Raw genomic sequence first — 22,803 nt, forward strand, 5'->3', positions numbered from 1 at the left:
GCGTGATCTGCGGTGCTGCACCAGCGACAGGGAGAGCAGCCGCTCGTGTTTGGCTCCATGTACCTGCCTAAGTGCTTCTACACATCCCGAACAGCAGAACAGCTGCAGCTGTGCAATACCAGCTGTGACAACTTCAAGGTTAGAGAGCCCTTGTAAGGTGGGCCAACCCCTTCCCCAGCTAAAAATTAGGAGCTTTACAGAAGCTGGCTTCAGAACAGTTATTAAAGAAAAAGAGAAAAAAAAAAAGCAAGCGAGAGAAAAAAACCCCAGTCTTACATGTTAGAGTGTACAACAGAGCCTGATGTAAGAAAAGGCCCAGAAGACAGTAAGGACAATAAAATAGAACTAAGACATAGTAATGTTTCATTTTATTTGATAGAAAGTTGCTTCAAAAATATGATTAACTATATACATTCTTATATGCTGTACATACATATACAAAATGTACATAATAGCAAACATTCTTCTGTTACATTTTATAGATGGTAGTTAATAACATGAGATAGAACTTACATCATATTTCATACCTGCTTTCATCCTGATCCTATCTACAAGGAACTGATAGACATGAGAGATGAAAAAGGGTAGCAGATCACTTAATTCATACCCCAGCCCACACAAAAGTCTTCTCCACAGTGCATTTTATTAGTGCATTGTTCTAGTACAGTTAGGTTTGCAGCATTTCCCGTTAGAGGTATTTGGCTGCTAACCTTATCTTCAGATTTTTTTCTCAGCATTCACCTTAATACTATTTCTAATTTATTTCTGTAATTTTATCTCAGATCTCCTGAGTTATAGAAATCCTCCTCAAATCAAGCTAGATTTGTTCAACTTTATGTGGTTGTTTTTTTTTTTTTCATCTTGATTCCTTAGTTGCTTGTTTGCCACATATGAAATAGGTTTAACTATTAGTACTCTCTGTTCTGGGAGAAATACACTCAAGGACGAAAGCTATAATCCAGGTGTTCTCTCCTTCCCATGCTACAGGTATTCCTGTAAACCTGGAATCAGTCAGTGAGGAAAAAAATGTGCCTTCCCTCCTCCTCCTCAGGCAATTACAGGGTGTGTGACTGCCAGCTGCTCCCTGGGCCAAGTGGTGTCAGATCTCAACAGGAACTGCCCAGTTACTGGGATTTTTCTGGTCCCAGTGCCATGAGGAATGCTCTATCTGTCCCCCCTCTCTCAAAGCAAGAGGTAGCATACCAAAATTGAAATGCGGGGAGTAGAGGCTGGCAACTCCGCCCTTTACTGGTCACTTCCAAGAGATTGTCCTCCATTTCCCAACTGGAGGGATCAGGCACCCTTATCCTATGGGCCTGATGTTCAGGGAAGAAGAGAGAGTGAGAGCTGCCAAACCACCAGAGTACCAGCAGCAGAAGGCCTATGAGAGAAGCCACAGCCTCCACAATCAAACAGGCTATCCTGGAGGACTCTTCCCTGAGCCAAGAGGGAACGTGGCTTATTTCATTGCCTTTCCAACTTTCAGAGGTTAAAAATGAGCTGATTCTTTCCTGCAGATATCTTGAGAGCTGCAGTTTCATTGCCCTAAGAATGTTTTCTTCTTTCCAAGTTAACAGCACCCTTAAATATCTATTTTATTTCTTCTTTCTGCTCATCTGGCCCTGTGCTTTCTAACCCTGTGCTGGCCATAGTCTTCATTTCACTAGGAAATTTTTCTGTTCTCTTTTCATACCTCTATATCTTTTTTGTATTAATATGCAATAGCTTTCTGTGATCGGTAAAGCGGTTTTCCAGCAGCCGTCAAGGTGAAAGCAAGGGGATTAAGGTTCCTCTTATACATTCTTTTGGTATTACTTTAAATAATGTTTTTTTCTAACTATGGGGAACTCTACTTATATTCTTCAGAACAAGTTTATATTTTTTTAATTACTGCATAACATGCATATATTGAACAATATCTTAAAGCCAAAGATATTAATATGCCTTCATTTTTTTCTAGGCTGTGGGATTTTAATTTGTTTGAGAAAATGGTTCTCAGGCTTCTATTCTGCTTGCAGTATCTCTGTCCACTGTTGCTAGGCCCATTTAGATATTATTTCCTTTTTAATTTTATACTACTCCTCAGTCTCCATTGAGAATTTGAACTGGTATGAAATACCTTCTGTTATTCCTTGTCTGAATTCCTGAGATCCTGTCCGCAGCCCTGGTTGGGAGAGGGCGCTGGTGAGCTTCTGGCGAGATGAGACTCCACCTTGGAAGAAGTGGGCTTGAAACACTCCTGCGGACCTTGTGGGGTGGGAGGTGGAGGAGTCAGATGGCTGTCACTTTGCTGAATTTGTGCATTAGCAGCTGGTGAATCATCATCCTGCTGGTCTTGTGTACTGGGAGGAACAGCCGAAGAGATGATGCCCTGAGGAGCAGCTGTTGAACCACTGTTGAGACAATTTATAACTAAGCTTGAGATATTAACATTAAATGTGCAATTACTACTGTTCTTAGTTTCCGAGCAGCAGAGTTTGTTTATTAGTTAGTTAACTAGTTTTCTTCATTGACACATTCCCCTTTTCCTTGTTTCACCTCAGACTTACGGATCTGAGATGGTGACTTGTCTGTCTCGTTGGATTTGACTCCAAATTCCTTCACTTGAATTGTAATTGTATTCTGGAGAAAGGCGGAGGAGGTGGGCAAGGAAGGAGCAGCAGCAACAGAGGAGATCGAAACTGCAGTATCACCGATTTTAAAAGTTAGTAACTTGTGTGTAAGTTGTTACTAAAGGTACTGCACAACAGGATTTTCTCTTGACCCCTCTGTACTTCATTGCTGGAAGGTGAACTGAAGGAGTAACAGTGAGATTATGAGCACTTCTAAAGTCTCCTGATTTTCTTACAGAGAAAACTTGTGTCATCTGAATTAAATGAATCACCACCGTTATCTTGATTACTTACAAGGTGCTTAAATGCTTTTACAGTGAGGAAATTCTGAACAGATGTAAAATGAATCCATTATAAATGCATTCTAATAAGCATCCATTCAAGAGAGACTATGCAGGCAATATCTGCATTGGTTTCAATGGATGTTGGACTGGATTTTACATAAGCACTTATTAGTAACAGACATAAAGACATTTTTGAGATACCAAGTTTAAACTGAAAGGTCTATAGGCAGTATTAAAAAACAATGCAGAATTGTTATAGTGCCAGCTCAAGATGCATCAAGGCTTCAGGAATACTGTGTCTGTACATGAGAAGACTCAGGAATTAGCAAAACTTATGGATTCATCTGATGAAGATAAAGATTTAAAATATAAAATATTTAAGATTTAATATTTTCAAAGAAGACAGAGTTTGTGTTTCTATGCTGTTATTTTTACCACCTGTGTCAAGGACAAGGAAGAATACTACAGTGAATCAATGCACACTGTATGTTACAAATACAGAGGATCTTTGTTTTACGAAGCCTTCTCATCTCTAGGAGAGAAGCATTAACGTAGTAAACTGTATTTTAGCCAGGCTGGTGCATTTGTTTATTGTTTCCAGATGGGAAAACCTGTGTATGTGGATTCTTCCAATAGATATTATCTGAGTATTTCTCAAGTAGTAATTCATAGACCACTGGTGGTCCATGGAGTACTACCAGGTGGCTTAGAGAGGAATTTTAGTAGTAAAGCATTGCTACTTTTCAAACAATTGTGTTGTAACATAGTCAAATATCTTGGGGTGGTTGGTTTGTTTTTTTTTTTTTTTGTTATGAAGTGTCTTACAGTTGCAAATATGGATTTTAAAACATGCACAAGATAACTGAACTAGGAAGAAGTAAAATATTACTTCAGTATGGAAAGTCTAAGTAAGGACAAATCTGTTCTCCCTGTCTCACTGATTTTAATCTCCTTTCTGGTTCCAGAGGAGAGGCTGAGAGAGCTGGGACTGTTTAGCCTCAAGAAGGCTCAAGTGGATTTTATCTATGTGTATTAATATCTGATGGGAGGGTGTAAAAAAGATGGAGCCTCTTCTCAGCGGTGCCCAGTGGCAGAACCAGAGGCAATGGGCAGAAACTGAAACACAGGAGGTGCCGTCTGAACATCAGGAAACACTTTTTCACTGTGAGGGTGACCGAGCACTGGCACAGGTTGCCCAGAGAGGTTGTGGAGTCTCCATCCTTGGAGATACTCAACCGAACTGTATGTGGCTCTGAGCAACCTGGTCTAGGTGACCCTGCTTTGAGCAGTGGGGGTTGGACTAGCCAATCTACAGAGGTCGCTCCCAACCTCAACTATTCTGTGATACGTACATTCGGTATATGTGGAAACAGTACTATGCAAATAGCTGACTTCACCGACGATAGGGATGCGTTCAGCAATTTTAGCCTAGTCTTGTTCACAAGGTAAGAATGCCCATAATAAGCAAGATGTTATTAAATAATTCCTCTGCCCCAATAATTTAGACTCTTCTGGCAGTAAAAGATTGCTTATTTAGCTTTCCTACAGTACTTTTATCAGTAGGTACAAAAAAGGTGTAATTTTCCTTATCTTTACTTGTGGGTTAATTGAGGCACAACAGGTGACATGAAAATGGAATTGACTGCTCTCTGGAGAGCCTACAGAGAATAGTAAGAAAAGTAAATAATGCCAAATCTAAAATAGACATATTGATCAAAGTAACTCCAAGTGTTTACTTCTGTATTCTCTTCCTGTAATTTAATAGTCTTGTGCTGCTTTGTCTAGAATGAACAACTTTTTTTGTGCTGCAATGTTAAGCTGGACTGCTTCTGTATTACTTACTTTTTGTACAAGGTTATGAAAATATTTACCTACTTGGCAATGCATATATGAACACGTATCTTCATGGTAATTTTAAGATTGCTTTTAGATTTTGTTACGACAGGTTAATATATGGAATTACACATTGCAGGCTACAATTTTTTTTTTTAAGACTTACCAAAAGCTATGCTTCTGAAAAGCACCTGAGTTAAGATCTTTGCTTAAAATTGGCTTTTTGGTGCAATTGTTCAGTTTTTGTCCCATCATTCGCCTAATTAAAGCATCATCTGTGTTTGGAAACAACTGTTTTGTGATTCCTGCAAAATAGAGAGACAATATGAGGCCTCCAAATCAGGGAAACAACAGATGTGTGATCTAAAATGCATTTCTTGCATCTTTGAAATTTCCAGCTACTTCAGCTTCAGCTCTAGTTACTACGCTGTCTTCACACACTACTTCATAGATTTTACATGTGCCAGCTCTTGCTTTTCTCTGTGCTTTCCATATTGCTGTGCCTACTCTTGGCAGACTCAAAGGGAACTCCAGGGCCACAAGGGCTTCCTGTAGCGAGTGATTTGTGTTTGCTCATCCTCTCTCCTTTGTTCTGTTCTTGATCAGAGAGTTGTTTTCCTATCCTTGTCAGTCCTCATGCCTCTGAATCTTACAGTTTTTGTTCATTAATTTTAATTTGCAGGTGATGTCTCTTTCCCTAAAAATTTCTCTTCTGTTTTGCCTGGCTAACTTTTTTGAATGCAATACTAACAGGACTCAACGTCAGGAATGTGATTCCTGCTCCCCTCTTCTCCATCATCTTCCCTTCCCTTGATTTTTTTCCCCCCCTTTCATTTCATTTTGAAGTCTTACAGTTTCTATCTTCTTTAAATAATCTGATCTACTAACTCATTTTCTACAATCCTAGAACTCCCAAGCTTCCTGCTTATTTTTCTTTTTCTCTTGTATAATGTTGACACTTTTCTATTTGAATTCAGGAGTGTTCTCATTTCACTTAACAGACTTCTTTGACTTCTCTATAGGCTCCCCTTTGTCACTGAATTCTCTGCAGCATGCTGTATTCCATGTCCTGATTATCTTCCCTGCTTCCTTTTTCAGTTTTGCCTAGACCCTTCCCCAGAATCTACCTTTAGAAAAGTCACTAGTAGCTCTTAGAATCATAAAATCATTTAGGTTGGAAAAGACCATTAAGATAATCAAGTCCAACCATTCTTCTCATCCCATTAAATCTTTTTAATTTTTCTCATACATCATTCTGAAATTGTCTCATCTTACCGCCTCTAAAAACACCATGTTACACACCCTTTCCTTTTCTCTCTGTTGACTTTGGGCCTTTTTCTCTAGCTAGGTTCTTAAGGAAAAGAGGTTTCTGCAACTGATAACTTTTGAAACTGCTTGCCGACTTCAACAAAACTGGACCAAGGTACAGGAACTGGAGCTAAGCTGGGAAGGGAACTGAGAGAACTGGGCAAGTCCAAAGGAATGGCAATGGGGGAAGAACTCTAGTACAGGAATTTAGGCTATGTTGTTCAAGTATTAAGCTACAGGTGTGAATCCAATAAAAATCAGGCTTCATGTGCTCACAAAATACTATTTTCTTTAAAGCTGCTACTTCCATCTGAAATGATTCTCTTTCCTATGCACCAAACATCTTCTGCCTTAAACCTCAGCATAAAACAAATTTTGTTTGCTCCTCTGATCACTGTTCCTGTCTACTATACTTACTGTCTCATTTTGCCTCCAGCACTATTTAAAATGTCAGAATTCATAACATTCACTAATTTCAGAATATAGCAGACAGAATTTTAAATTTGATCCAAGTGTATCCTCTCTTTGCTTTCCCTTATCCGTTATCACCATGCTCCAAGTTTGACTGTTGTAGATTAACCTTTCAAAGGCTAAAAAAATTTACAATTATCACTGTGCCTGAGTAGCCACTTAAATAAAACCCACAAAATTCACACAATAGAAATACTACTGCTTAGCATTTCACTGACAGTATGTATAACAGATGGTTTAAAAAAGTATGTAGCCGAAGAAGGAAATAGGAGCCAGCACATCACCTGAGTAGACCAGCTGTTAAGCATTACAGCCCCTCCCTCAGAGAAAGCCCTCTGTCAAGTCAGTGCTACATTGAGTAATGTTAACAAGTCATCACCTATGATTTCCTGAACTTCATTCTGATTCATAGCTGGTTTTGCCGCTTTATCCTTTGAAGAGGAGGACTTTGCACCTGTCAGGCTGTGTGTAGCCATGTATTCATGTGTATAAAGTGCTTGCATCAGGTCATTTATAAACTTTTGAGGTTTGCTCTTGTTACAAAGTGCAATCTGCCACTTTTCGATCTTGAACTGGAAAACAAAATTGGTCATAGGCATAACTATTGCAGTTCTCTAGAAATATTATATAGTATTACCTCTGAAATATTTTTTTTAAATTTTCTTTTTTTAAACCACAATTTCAAAAGTAATCTCTGCAAACTGTGTGCTTGAGATCAACGCTAGACTTGCATACCACTCAACGTTTGGAACTATATGTGCAGGTTGATTTCTTTTTTCAGAAGCAAGTGTGGGGCAGACTAAGCAAACACTTCACCAAGCGATCCTTATTACTCAGTAGTGGAGACAGGACATGTTCAGACATATCTAAATCCTGCTTGCACTCCATGCAGGCTGGCTGTGGTCCAGTCCTGGCGTGGATTCTGTACAGCCTCAGGAGCATGGCACTATGCCCAAGCTAATATTCCTGCCTCCGAGCAGACATGCCCTAAGAACTGTGACATCTGGTCCTGGGCTTTGAGAGTGACTTCTACACACAGCAATTGTACAGCCTAAGTATTTGAACTCTCCTAATGGGCGATTTTGAGCTACCTCTATTAAATAAGGCTAGGTGCGTAGAAAATTAGGTCTTCTTATTTCTTTGGAGACGTAAGGTCAGATTTTGTGTATTGCAATATTCAGTCAAGACATCATACCTTGATAATTCTTAATAGATTTCTTCGGTTTTTAGGACCCCATGACAACACATGAGAATGACTTCCACCAACTGGCATGACTCAGTGCACAAGAATGTTTATGTAAATTGTGAATTCAGAAGCTAGAATTATTCTTTTGGTTGCGTCTTTATATTTTTCATGTACAGCCTCCGTGCCTCAGATTTCTCAATCATGCTCTGTTATAATTACAGAGAATAGGGGAACATCTTTACTCAGTATCTATCTATATATCTGTTTCTACTTAACTGCTGGCCACTGTCTGGAAAAAAGCAGAAACATACCATTCTCCATTTACTTATTAACAGTTTAAACAGGCTGCTGGTATTTTTCTTAGATTATGTCTGAAACACTACCATTCCCCTTTGGCATCCAAAACATTAGGCTGGAAGTTAGCCCTGGATCTCAGTATTTTCTTCATGCATCCACATTCTGCCCTTAGTCACAGATGTGCAAAGCCACCAAAGTCAAAGCCAGTTTGAGAGTGTACCAGCACACTGAATTAAGTCTAGTGTTTCTCATGGAAAGAGCCTTCTGCACAAAAGGAGCTCGTTAGTCACGTCATCAACTGAACGATAATAAAATGATTTTTACTGATGCTTATTTTTTATTTTTGTTATAACAGTAAAGTTTGTACTGTATAAAGTTTCAGTTTTTATGCCTGAAATTGCCTTTTAACTGACCTGTTTTTCGGTCTGTTGCTCCTCATCTTCCACATTCAACATTATTGGTGAACTGGCGTTACTATGCATAGCTGCATATGAATCTGCTAATGGATTGTTAGATGCTTTCCAAACAGCATGTGAATGCAGACTGGACGTAGATGATGTCACTCCCCCTTTGAGCAGTGCTTCAGCCATCCCTACCAGTTCCTCAAAATGGGTGACTGCCTGTGGCAACACTGAAATCAAATGGAAAGCGAGGGGTAAAATAGTAACTGAAGCTTTTAATTGCATAAGCACGTATATTTTTGCAATTAGATTCCTGCCACAATGCAAAAGAGTCAAAGTAGTCAGCAAAGACACTTTAACATACGTTTTTCCTATTCTCTCAAATGTTTTCCTGCCATTCTGCTGTCCCCACCCATGAAGATTTGGCCTCTGTTTCTAGAATAGGATAGATCAGTTCTCTGCAAGGCTAAGAGGAACCATTAGTTTACGCCCATCATGGCAATAAGCAGGCTATTTCTCTTTTTGCTATCTCAAAATCTCTACAAGTCTGTAAAGCTATTGAATACGGACTAAGTAATGTTATGTCTGATTTTTTTTTTTTGCTTCAAAGAAGTTACATAGACTGCATAGACTTTTTTTTCCTCTTTTTTAATCTGTAGAGAATCTCTTTTAAATAACCTTTTCTCCAAGTACTATTTATTTTCAAATATAATCTTTTATTGAGTCCATTAAGAAGAATCAATTCAGAGCAAAAAGGATGCAAGGGATGAAGATAGATACAGAATCACTAAATTATAGAAAATACTGTAAAAGACTAATCAAAGTGCTTAAGATGCAAGGCAAAGGGACCTAAATATGTAAGAAAAGTTGTCAGACACTAACAAAATGTTTAAAAATAATATTCAAAAAGGTGGAGATGAAGGATTCAAACCAAGATGAATAACACATGCAATGGAATCAGGTGGGCAATGAAACTGATAAGTACTTGCAAAATCATATGACAATAAAAAAAAATATACTAGGCTGTCTAGGGATGGTATGATGTAGCTGGCAAGGGAAGGAGCAAATCCTCTTTAAACCTTATTCATTCACTAATGTTTTGAAATTTTGGATTCAGTCTTGGCTGCCCCCGAGGAAGGGACAGGGACAAGTAAGAGGGGCTTCAGAGATGATCACTAAGTGATGAAGGATTCATTTATAAAAGAACAAAATGGTTCACCTCTGGGAAAGGACTAAATTTGTTGCACCTGGAACTAACCCAGATTATCAATAATGAGGAATTACCAAAGTAATTAGAAATTAAATCATTCCAGAATAAATAAAATTTCAGTAGATTGAGAAAGATTGCTAATAAATAAAGTTAGTTGGACTGGTCAGTGGAGTGTTTGAGCTTAGTCAATGGTTATGCACAGCATACAGAAGGGTTCTCTTGGGAACAACTGACAGGATTTAGACAGATTTTTCCATTTCTAACTCTGTGATTGCCTGGCCTTGGTATAAGACAGTTTTTTCTAAGTGGTGCTGGAATTAAATGTTGCCATGTATCAAAGACTTTGATGCTAATGGTAGGCCTTGATCGTGTGAGGTGCTTGAGCATCCATAATTCCCATCCAAATGGCCTCTTATAAATCAAGATTTTCATGACCTTCAGGCTTTCCTCTTCATCAAAATACTTCCCCTGACTTTACCTTGAAGCATCACCAGGGACTGCCGTAGGCGGCAGTTTTCTCTCATGGTGTCTGTCAGCTTCCTCTTGAGACTTTTTATTTTGGCACACAGTTCTACCTTGGATAGTTGAAATAAAGGCTCTTCATCATCACTGCTGCTTTCACTGTACAGAAAGTTGCTTCCTGAATATGGTTCTCTCTGAAAAAAAATAAAACCATGATATCTAGAGCAACAACAACATAAAATTAAAGCATTAAAACTAACATTAAAATATCTGGCTAAATCAGAATATTCTCTTTATACACAGAATGTATAAACAGACTCAGCGCATTTTAATAATAGCTGTTACTGAACATTGCTATTACCATTCCTATTAAAACTAAAAATGAAATGTCAGTATAATACGTAACTGTTAGGTACTTCTCTCTCCATTCTCCATTCACCAAAGGTAGTGTCTTTTAGAGCCATTAACTTCACTAAAACAAAAGTCTTACACCCCCTAAACAAATACATTTCAGTTTGCTTTTGCTTAATACATTAAAATTGCTGAAGATGAGATGTTTACCTGTTTGTTAATTAAAGATGTTTCAAGTTGACTCAGGAGGTTGGCAGGAGCAGATGCCTGCAATGATTTCTTTCTTTTTATATGTTTCATCATCTTCCCCTGTAAGCAAGAGCATAATAGTGCCTTTGCATTCCTATAGAGCCTTTCATTACAGTATCTGATAGTATACCATAAGCTTTTATTCGCTGTGCACTTGACATTCTTGGTTAGTATGTTTGAAAAATATGTTTGTAACTTTTTATTAAGATTTATGGTTTTTTTCCCTACATTTTGTCACTGCAGATCTCAGCACCATGCAAAGCTCAGAAAACCTGGTCCCTTCCCTTTCTTATGCAGTGGTCAGATTTCTGTCTCATGGGAGAAAATGTAATGGAGCTACAGAACTTCCAAGTCTTGAATAACACTTTTCTCTTTAAATAGCAAGGGACAAAATCTGTTGGCCTAATTACTCTGACAGGTTATTGTGCTGAGGTACCATGTGAAGAATAGTAAAGGTATTCCTACCTTTACTATACATATTTTGTGTATTATATTGTGAAGAATCAACAGTTATAGTCTATTTCATTCCGTTATGGGCCTACCGGTATGAGGCACATAAAGACAGAAACTCACCTGTTCTTTATCCAGGTCACTGTCCTCACTTTCTGAGAATATCATTTCTATCCTCTTCCTCTTGCCTTTTCCAAGGACTTGTATTTTTGTAATTTCATCTGCTCGTAATATCTTTTGCATCATTTCCACCAGCTCTTGGGGGTCATCTGAAGTGATGGGAAAAAAAAGGCCACAGCACAGAAAATCAAGCAGCAATACCTTACAACTAGATTAAAATTTCCTGTCAGACAAAGGCTCTGGAACTGCACTCACCACTCATGTACACAACTTTCACCAGGTGCTTTTCTGTCTTTCTTTCTCCCACAGGCCAGTTTACTAGCACGTGCTCATTTGGTTTCAGAAGTCTTTCTAGTTCATTGTCATCACTGGGAAGGTCCTGTATCCATGAAGTCTCTCCAATTTGCAGTGAATTATCATTTACAAAATCAAACAGTGTAAATTTTTTCATTGTTAAGTGGTTTTCTTGTCACACAGACACTGCCTGCAGGATGTCATAGGAAAAATAGCTGTTACCATGTCATGCTACAGGAATGTTACAAGAATACTTTAAAAAGCCCCAAACAACCCTCCTATTCCTGAATATTGGTAATTACCTTGTATGAAAATATCCTGGAAAAGGAAGTGAAGACTAGCCAAGCAGCGTGTTATATCTCCCCTGAAAGATGGGGGATGGTCTGCTCAATACATATACATCAGACAGTTGCCTCCAAAACTATGAACCAAAAACAGCTTTCACTCACAGAGCCCTTGCTTCCATATTACTACCACGCCTAATCTGTCTCCTGGCTGGGATCTCTTACTACTACATTTGCCTAACAAAAGTTTTCAGTCCAGCCTCTGACTAAAAGATACAGGTGTGATAAAAACTTTCCCTACAATGAAGGAAAGTACTAGCTATACATGCTATCAAGAGGGATGCATGACTTCCAGGGCTGTATTAATCATCTCATGGGCAGCAAGATGTACAATTGCAGCCACAGAAAACCAACCCAGAACAACCCAGGACGACTGACTGGGTGAGGGATGACACGTTCTGGCAGTGGAAAATTTGACATACAAAAGAAATGACAGGCTGAGGACTGGAAGAGAGCTGGGCTGCTTCATGAAGAATAACGGCAACAAGGACAACCCAAACCCAAATATACAGCTAAATCCTTTGCTTACATAAAACAGTGTTTTTAAAGCAAAGGTCCATTTCTGGGCTTTTTAAAGCACTGAAGTTCTATACTGGGAGAAGGGAACAAGTCATACTGTGTGCTTTATTTTTCTAATTAAGCTGATACGCCTTACACGAAAGTGTGAAATGTAACATACATTATTAAACTCTACTGGAAATGTAACTGGTTCATTTAAGTGTTTCCATTATACTCGGAGAAGATATTTTCTGCTTTAAAATCATAAAATCAGATAAAACCAATAAACAGAAAACCTAGTTTTGTCAAACCTTGATCTTCTTTCCAACAAACACATGGTTTAGCCTGTCAGTTCATAGAGGTGAAGTACTTTGACAGAGCTGAAAACTCACGAATTTCCAGATGTGACAGCATGATTTGCAATTTACTTGGCCTCAATCAGTCGGAAGCAAATCTAGTGCCTCATGCAGAGGCTGTCAAAAAGGTAACTCAGAGCTAGGAAAGAATTATGCAGGGCTGTTATGTCAAAGTGAGAAAATCTGGCTGCAGTGCTCTAAGAAGCAATGTCAATTCATTTGCAGAAGCCCAGCTCACCACTATTCACTGTGTCTGTGCTATGCCTCAACAGAGCTGGCTTTTCACACAGGGGTGAACTTGTTAATTTGCGAAAGACAGCTGCACTCTTGTCAACATGTTTACTGATACAATGAGGCAAGTGGTGTAAGAAATTGCCATTAAAAAGAGTATTAAATCATGCTTTTATGCAGAATGTGTTGAGTGTGATAGCAGTAGGATTGTTAAGTACTGCCCTGGTGAAGAAAGGAGACTGTGTTTGCAAGAATTCACATTGATTAAAGAGAGTTAGAAAGATCAGGAAACATCCATCCCATGTAAATTCTGGAGAGGAAGCAGCCTGAATATCTATGCCTAGCATGAATCACCAGAGGCCTCATTCTGCCACCGATCCATGCTGAGTGGATCCTCATACCACAGATAGGGATCATTCAAATGAATAAACATATAGACAAAGCAGAACCCAAAGGAAGAAAAGTTTCAGCACTGACCTCACTAGGGATAGGTGAGGTCCAAAATGAAATGGCATGTTTGTCCAAACAACAATATGCCACATTTAAAACAGCTGGTGTATGGAATCACATTAGGCATCAGTATTCTTCCTTTTTTTCAAAATGCTTTTGAGTATATACCCCCGTCAGCTTAACATTTCTAATCTGGCACAAAGATGTTAACTTCTACCTCTGACGAACCCAGCACAGCAATCCCCATCACTCAGTTCTTCGATTCTCAAATGAAGTACTTTGAGCTTTCCCCTCCTTGGCCCTTGGCAGTTGCGAGCTACCTCATTACCCTCCTAAAAGCCCACATAAGATCAACAGAGTTGCAGCAAAGTTAGAGCTGCCAGTGTGCTAAGGCTAACAGCTCATTGACTGACTTCTGTATTTTTTTTTAATGTTTCCCTGTAGTCCTCTTAACAGTCTCTCATTGTCTCTCATTTTGTATTGAGACAAATATTCTCTGGGGCGTGGGACATTCTTGTGGTCTGCGCTTTTCCAGGGTTAGCAAGCCAGCCCGGAATTTCCAGAGATGCACTGAATACACAAGCTGTTCACAACATGGAGGGTAAGTGATATTCCCCCCGGCACAGGGGCTATTCACATACACACTGTGCTGACCGAGCACATCAGTAGCAAGTCCGACAGCTTTTGGAAGGTGTCAGACTTGTGTACGTGTTCTACAGCTTAATGAAGTCACTGGACATGTGGACTTCTGGATGTTTGGAGCCCATGACAGCAGCCTGGTGCCACTGGTAGACACTGTGAAGGCGATGGCCGGCAAAATCCCTTACACAGTCTTTACACCAGAGAAGCACCTGGATCCACAAAAATCCATCCAGCCACTGAAAGCTAGGGACAGTTTTTACCATGGGCATGGCAGGACTTGGAGCTCAGCAATTTGTCTGCATTACCTATAAAGTTCTTTTGAGCTGTCAAGATTCTTGCCGGTGGTGGGAGGGTGTACTAGTAAACAGCTAAACTGATTTCACCAAGAGTTTTAACAGCTGCCAAGTTAAAATACAAGCTGCATAGGATGCTGAGAGAAATAAGGAATGGATTTCACAGTCATGGAGGAGGGATAGGGTCGATCCACTCCTTTAGCTCCCAGCAGGAGTCCGAAAGCCTCCCGGCAGCTTTCCGAGGCTTGTGCTCAGTCCTGTTGCTCCTGCTGCTTTTGAAGAGGCCAAGGCAGGAAAGCAGTTGTGGGGCAGCAGCAGCGACTGGCCAGGTCCCCTCTCCTCTGCTGTGGCTCTGCTGGGCATCAGCTCAACTGCTTGCATTACAGATAAAATGATGAAATTATTACATTGCCAAATAAAAGGAACAGAGTGCAGTAGTTGATTGTTAGTATTTTTCAGTTATGGAGCTATGGCTTCAGCTCCTGCAGTAGACATTAATCAAACTATGTCTTCTCACAGAATTTATTGTGACAATCCATGGGCCCTGGGGATAATACCTAACTGTCTGCTGGCATCGTCTCTAGCCAGTGATTAAAGGGAATGGAAAGGTAGAACAAAATGTCTCTAATGAGGAAAAGGAACAGTAAAACACTTCCTTGAAGAGAAGTCCTGCAGTGTTTTCTCACCCTGTTCTCCTACTGGAGTCAATGTGAACATTGTTTGAGTCAGGACTGCTGCAGATGCCTCCCTCTAAAATGTTTTATTTGCCAAAACCGATCAAAGGCAAAATATACTGTATCATCAGGGAAAAAAAAAATCTTGGGGAGTGGGATTAATCTTACCAAACTTTTACTGCCTTAAAAGTGAGAGGTTGTCTAGCCACGTTTTGCTCAGTCACCGCAGAGAGGTGATTCATCTCGCCCTAAGACACGTATCTAAAAGACAGCAGATGACTTACTGTCTGGGAGAGCCTATTTCTCTCCGCTGACTATTCAGTGACTATACAGGAGTAGGTATGTCTCCTTATAGAAGCTGGCTTGGTCCAACCCATCCTATATTAGCTTTTTCTATTTTTGAATAGATTTTGAATAGTAGGATAGATTCCAGTAGACCTGCTATAGAAAGCCAAAAGGATGGAGTATGAAGTCTGTTAAAGCGTATCTGGTTCCCTGTTTTAAATCTTTCTAACACAGTTCTGCAAGTCATCAAGTAAGATTTCTGACACCGAGTGCTTTGTTCAGTGGTTTAATTGGAAGATATATAATCGTTCACAGACATTACCCTGTGTGCAGCTACTAACCACAGAGACAGAACTTTATGACCTTTGAAAGCCACTTATGTTTTGCAAGTTACTTAATTCTGCTACATTATCCATTTGAAAACACTAGCTGCTTATTTGAGAAGTACTGAAATGCAAATTTATGATTTTTCGTTCTAATACACAAATCTGTCTTTCTAAAAGCAGTTAATTTGTAGAAGGGGGGAAAAAAAGGAAGGAGCCACTTAATTTTAAAGCTCTGCAGAGGAAACATTCATTGGACTCTTAATTTTTACAAACATGTTAACACCTCACATTCTGCACAGATGCTACAAATTTGCACACAGAATATTGTTACTAAGCAACCCAAAAAGCCACAACAAAAAAAAAAAAACCCACAAAAGTAATTTAAAGACATATCTCACCCTTTCACTGACATAGTCTGTTCCATTCAGCCGGAGAATTGGCAGATGGCATGCTGAGATCATCATTTCTCTTTCCTTTCAGTAAATGCAATGTAAAGCATTACAAATTTACAACATGAGATTGTATGCCCACTCAATGGGTCTGATTCTGCCACGGCTTAAAACAGGGCTTTGCCACTGATTTCAGCAAAACAAGAAACTGTACTGCAACCGTGCAACACAGATCCATAATAAAGTATGAACATTTGATATTATCTACCCTCTAAGTTCAGCCTTCAGTAATCCCAGTTTTCCTTGGAAAAAAACAAGAAACAACCTTTACTGGGCTAGAAATTCATCTACCTCATTCAAAACTATTTATTTCCAATTCAGCATAATGAGTGGTAGTCACAGATTTGGTTTGTCTTAGACTGTGGCATTTTATGTTGAACTTGTCAGGACATTAAATACAATGTTGGTGTAAAACTCTTGGGCTGCACTGAATTCTCAAAATTCCCAGTTCTCTGTAGCAAGTGTATGATGGAAAACATGACCATATTTAAATATGTTACATGCCTTGTTGTGGGTTCTAATCTTATTCCCCTGAAACCAGTGTAAGATTTACTAATTAGGCATTGTCAGAAGAACGCAGAAGTGTTGTTACTGCTCAAAAGATTTACAGTGTGATATCTTAGTCATTTTATGGGAAAATAGGAGTTAAAAGCACAAATCTGCTGCTCTCAGCTGAGAAATACAGAGTACAGATTTTCCAGAATCATCAGTATCTCTGTGTTCCTAATTCAGCTGGAAATCTGGCGGGAGCATCTATCGGAACATTACTGCAACTTTCAAGACTACAAATGCACAGAAATGATCCCACTTGTCTTCCACAGGAAGGATAAAACTACATGATTTTTATTACTGATATCCAACAGCTCACTTCATGACTGTAGACTGCTGTCCTGGCGTGACTAGCTATGAAATAATCTGAGACACTTTTCTAAAAAGTGATGCTATTCATGGTAAAGCAACATGTTCTGGCTTTACTTAGGCTGATCATCTCGTTGACTTCAAAGCCTCAGCAGCATTTACAGTCCACAGGATTATACGCAGGATTTGGCCTATACCCTGTCCCACACGCTAAAATCCATTTGAGTTGCCCAAGGAATTCATGAAGCCATTATTATTTTTCCACAGTAGTGCCCTCCATGCTGTGAGTTTTAGCAACCTAGAAGTGCTATAAAATAACATTAATACCTAAATATGCTAAAGCCCTTTGTAGGACTGTGGCTTAAATCAAAAGCTTGAAGTTTATTGGAAAAGCTCTGATTTTTGCATCAAACCATTAATTTTGTTTGTAATACTGAGTGATAGGAAAAGATGAATAATGAATTTATTAAGCGGGTATATTTAGTATGTCTAGAAGTACTAAACTTTTGTTCTAACTAATAATTTATTCAACTAACAGTGAAACATGGCATTAATTTGAATAAATTTCAAGATAGCAACCTAGCATCATTATTGGGCTTTCAGTACAGGATTCAGTTCTAGATTAAGATGCTTACATTTAGGTGTCACTGGTCCACCAGGTATCTAAGTTATCACTGTAATCACTGCACATCTAGGGATCAATTTGGCTCCCTAAACGTAGGTGTCTAGCGCCAGTGTCCACTGGTATTCTGCTTGGCCTTCAGCTGCTACTCCGGAAGTGCAAATCTCCCACAGGTCTTTTATCACAACGGCCATCCCTTTGGAGATGTCTCAGCCTTGAGCAACTCCAACAGTCCTAAGAGTCAAGTCCCTATTGAACACAATTAAAGCTCCCTGGAGAGCAATTCAGCTTATTTCAAATGCTCTAGGGCTCAATTCAGTTGCCTAAAAAGAAACGCATGGTGCAATCTTAGATACCATAAATTATTACGCCTGGCCTCCAACTGCCTCTTCTGATGGGCACTTCTCTCGCATAGGGCCTAGACCCTTTTCCAGGCTCATGAGGGTGGTTACTATAGGCACCTCAAATGGCACTAAACACATAAATTCAGGGAATCAAATTGTTCTATGGGCCCCAAAGATTGAACTGAGTTTAAATAGGAGCTTAGATACCTCACATGCCTATAAACCACATACATTTATTTATCTGTATTTTAATCCCACGCGCAGTGAAAGACCCCCCTAAAGATAACAAGATGCCAAATAACAAGACACAGGAAGTTACCTTAATTCTACATCACAGATTAGTATCTTTATTAAACAGCTATTTCACAGCTGACAGATGGAAAACTAATACCCACTTTGATTTGCTTGTTCACAAATGCCATGCTCAACAAAATGTATTAATATACAGACCAATAAAAATCAGTTTATTTATTGAACTGGATGAGATAGCTAAGCTACAGGAATTTGAATAGTCACATGAAAGCTCTTTCCATGCAGGTTAATATATCCAAACTCTTAGAAGCAGTAAGTAGCCTGGGAGGAGAAACAAGTCAGCATGGCTTTGTGGAGTCCAACACTTGGCCGTACTCATTCTAGATCTGGCTTGGGTAATTCAACACAACACATCTTAACAGCTCCCAAATTATAAAGGTTAAAGACCAGTGATGTATTCACTTACTTTGTCTAAAGATGTTTGTGGGAAGGCAACATCGTTAGGGAGAGTCTGACCACATGCAAATCTGTGCTGAGGTGCAAAAACTGTGCACTTGCTCTATGCAACAGCCCAAGCAGTCAAATACCCTTTTCCTAAAAGGCTGAAAAAATACTTTCCATATGCAACTAATGTACTTTCAAATTGGACTTGTTCAAACCCACTGATAACCTGGTGTGAGAGTTCATAAAAGGATGCATCTTACTCTTTTTATAAGGTGGCATAAGCTATCTTATATCTTTCGATAAGCTGTACTGCCCCAAAGCATTACTATTGGTGACATTCTCCCTTCAACTCTAAGAGCACAGAAGTGAAATAGCAGCTAGGAAATTCCAGGCTTGAGCTCTGGTCAGTATTTAATAATCTAGCGGCATCTTAACTGTCTCTACTCATATGTCTTTATTGGCTGTCGTACGTGAGTGATGACAGATTGGAAGTCATGCCTGGTTAATACTCCAAGTGCCTGCCCTTTTACTCCAAAGCTCTTCCTCAATTGCTCTGTTTTTGCAGCATGTTGGTAGGAGGGAATGAACTTGATGTTCTCCAGTTTAAAAAAAAAAAAAAAAAAAAGTGGATTACTATTAAAGGTCTTGAGCTAGAACAAGAGACATATACGTTGTCCTCTTACTCCAGGGAATATTACTGCAACTAAGAGTAGTTCTGCATGCACTTAGGAGAATTGACAGAAAGGCATCTTCCCTGCAAGTATAACAACCGCAAACCTTATTAGAGATATTTTTTCCCCTCCTGTAAAATGTCTTGTTAGTGTATGTAGTTCAACCTAACTTTATAAATTAATATAAGAGCTGAACGACCAGTGTTGTATATCGGTCTGAAACAATCCTTAAACAACTTCCAATTATATACATAAAATACTAATGAAGGGCAATTCCCTCTGGGATGCAAGGCCACATTCAGATTGACAACTGCTACATTAAACACTGCCAAAAATGAATACAGAGCAAATTTTAACCAAGGACAAAGGGGCATACCACTGCTGTAATAATAAAAAAAAAAAAGCCATAGGAGCTTTAGCAGTATATTTCCATCTAGGCTCAAGATCAGCCTCTCTGTCTGCAAAGTCAATTTATGCCCACAGAATTCCTGCCAGCGTTTTTCCAACAACACTGTAAGCCGTGAGTGCACAACTGCATGGCTCATACTCCATTCAATTTACATTCAGTCTAATAAACAGAGGGAATCAAAACATGCAAGTTGTGTGAGTCGATGAACCTGCAAAATAAGGACAATTACCTCTACATATATAAAGCAGGTAGGAATTTGGTTTTACGTGGTCATCTAAGACACCTGCAGACAGCAAAATGTTTCAGTCATGGAGGGGTCTAGTCTGTAGCACTGGAATCACACAGTTTGGTCTTGGGTAAATCATACAAGCTTTACAATTTAGCTTCTCTTCTCAAAGGATCTGAAATAATAATACGTATTTACCTAATTTAAAGGATATTGTGAGAATTAACTAATGCTGGTGTGCCTTCCAATCATACAAAGCACTATATGGAGCAAACAACAAGTTTTGCAGAACAAAGATTTGCAATAACCTTGCTGAATTTAGAACATATCATTTCACGTAACAGATTTTTTTGAAATGTGATGCCTATATGAACCTGGAAATTGTTATTCTTTCAGCTGAAGAATGTGTTTTATAAGGTTTAATCATCTACCAGAAACTCCCACAACATCTTCTCATGCATCATGCTTAAACTGCTAGGAAGCATACTGAGGACAGCCATGTAACCCGTGAAGTAGAATATTGAGGGGGGAAAAGTCAATTATTTCATTGCATTAAGTTGATAATACTCAGATACTATGATACGTTCTGTATTTACTTTGCTTGCTTCTTTGGTTTTTACTGTATTTACTTTGGTTCCTGTTTGATTAGAAAAAACCCAAATATTTTGTTAAGAGTATTAGATGATTAGAGAACCCTTCTAACCAGTTAAGTAGTCATTTAAGCAGAATATTTTACTTAATTAATTAGTAGAAACACAGTCCTTAAAGCATTCCTACATACCAGTGAAAGGAAATGATCTTACCCTTTCACTTACTCAGCAACTCTTCTGAAATCATATCATGTATCATCTCCTGTTCTTATGTCCACATCACCAGATCTGGCATGTGACCTTTTTCTTTCGGCTCACTGATACAGGGAGTCTTCTAATTGCAAAATGAGGTCCACAAGGCCTGAATCTGTAGGAGCAGAGAGGTGCCTTTGCAGAGTTGTGGAGTGCCCTTGAATCCCACAGCTCACATTGGGGGAGGTCAGCAGATCTCTGCAGACATGGTTTCTCCACTCAAAATACCACCATATTTTCTTTTTGCAATTTTTTTGTCCTCCTTTCAGCCTAACCCATGGTACTCAGCTAGGATTTTTGTTTCTTTTAAAAAGCGTTGCTGAACCTCATGTAAATTATCAAGGAATATGTACTAGTCCATAGATTGTACTGCAATTCTGCATACAGGGTAAGGGAAGAAAGTATCTCTGCCTTCAGCCTTGCTGGGCAAGACGGCTAAGTCAGAACAGGTTATCATGAGAGACTGGCTGAAAGAATATTTTAGGTCAACACTGCCTTGTCTCCCTGCAGGAGGGGGCTGCTGCTGCTACAAAACATTCCCTGCTCAACTCTTCCATTAAACTGCAGAAGTTTGACATAATTTCCATGCTGTTCCCCTCCCTCACACAACTTGGGAAAACAGGTAAACAACTGCATTCAAGAGTGACTGCAACTGGAGAAACATCCTCCTGTCCTGCCCCTTTCCACTGCAAATGTTTGCTGGTTGCCTCTTTTCTGTGGAGTCTCTGAAGCAGAACTTTCCTTTTTCATCCCTGTGCCCAAGCACTTATCACCACCTCCTCCCTCAGCGTTGCTCAAGTAAAAGGCTGCTCCCAAGCCTGCTGCCGAAAACTTCAGCTATGCCCGTGACACTGTCGCTGCTCTGTTTCCCCATGATCCCCACCAAAACAAGCATCTGCAGGACGCTACCTCCCACCTTCTCACATCTCCGCAAAAGTGCGGCCACATCGTGCGTACTCTGAAACGGCAGCAGTACCCCTTATTTATTTCAGGGTCGACAGCTGCCGCCTTATATTATAAAACCCTTCTGGACTTAATTCAGCTTCTCAACAACTTAGATCTGTTTTCTGACCTCCCCTGCCCTTCCACACACTCTTGTCCCAGCTAGTCTCAAGACTTTGTTACCTTCTTTTACTTCCTCTTCTCTGAAATAGCTTCACCTCCAGGATTCTCCTTCTGAGGTCAAATCTCAGCTGAGAGGTTTTGTTTTAACCTTCTCTCTTCATTCCTTTTCTCTTCTCTGTTTATCATCCTTAAGATTTATGAAAAGTTCCCTGAAAAACATTCTGTAAAGAAGCTTACATTAAAAATGCTATACATATAAAACTTCTTTTAATTTATCTTTATTACTATCTGGGGGAAAAAAAAAGTTACCCACATACAGTTTGCTTATTTTTAATGTGAAATAACTTCAGCAACTTAAACTTTATTCACCATGGAAGTAATATTTTAACCACACTACCAAACCCCGCAGCATTTAACAAACACAGAGCAGTAATGAATATAAAGAAAGCCATAGCAGCAGTTTGGTGTACATGCGAGACAGTTCACTGAGAAGCCTGGAGCAGTAGCTCTCTGAAAAATCACACGTCAGCATTTCTTGTACTAAACTACTCTCTTTTGCATTTGAAAAAAAATAATTCAGCAATTGTCATGAAATTTATTATACCCTTTTGGCAAAATATTATCCTCAAGACACCAATGAGCTCTAAGTCTTAGAAGGGAAAAGCTATAAACCTTAAACTAACAAACTAACATTAGAGATTTGTCTGTCAAACATTTTTTATGCACTGTTACCCGAGAACAATGTGAAAATAACTGTTCCCTCTCAGTTCTCTGCAATTTACCGTTCCGTCACTGCTGCGCTAACATTTCCTCTACCATCCCATTCTGAAACAATAAATCAGTGCAGAGCGAAAGGTGTCGAAAAGTTTCCTGCTCCTGCAACACACGGCGCGGAAGCGCTGCAGCAGGGCAGCGCACTGCCGGGAGGATCACACTGATTTGCTTCATGTTACAGTGAGGTAACATGAACGGTTTGAATAATCTCCAGGTAATC

The 22,803-nt window shown here is 39.4% G+C and overlaps 1 protein-coding gene across 2 annotated transcripts; it reads right to left on the minus strand.

The window, feature by feature from the left end:
* Positions 1-359: 359 nt before the first annotated feature.
* On the minus strand, positions 360-21,971 carry BEND6 (BEN domain containing 6). 2 transcript variants are annotated; one of them, XM_050894756.1, is made up of 9 exons: positions 21,870-21,971; positions 11,490-11,718; positions 11,238-11,383; positions 10,626-10,724; positions 10,081-10,258; positions 8,405-8,622; positions 6,888-7,080; positions 4,896-5,034; positions 360-2,393 (listed from the first exon to the last, which is right to left on the minus strand). In XM_050894756.1, the coding sequence occupies exons 2-9, from the start codon at positions 11,683-11,685 to the stop codon at positions 2,126-2,128; spliced, it is 1,437 nt and encodes a 478-aa protein (XP_050750713.1). In that variant the 5' UTR covers positions 11,686-11,718; positions 21,870-21,971; the 3' UTR covers positions 360-2,125. The 2 variants fall into 2 exon arrangements, with proteins under 2 accessions (XP_050750713.1, XP_050750714.1); XM_050894757.1 differs by having other exon boundaries at positions 2,332-2,793.
* Between the last annotated feature and the right edge of the window lie 832 nt (positions 21,972-22,803).

The sequence above is a fragment of the Gymnogyps californianus genome, chromosome 3 (assembly GCF_018139145.2).
Source record: "Gymnogyps californianus isolate 813 chromosome 3, ASM1813914v2, whole genome shotgun sequence".
Lineage (NCBI taxonomy): Eukaryota > Metazoa > Chordata > Aves > Accipitriformes > Cathartidae > Gymnogyps > Gymnogyps californianus.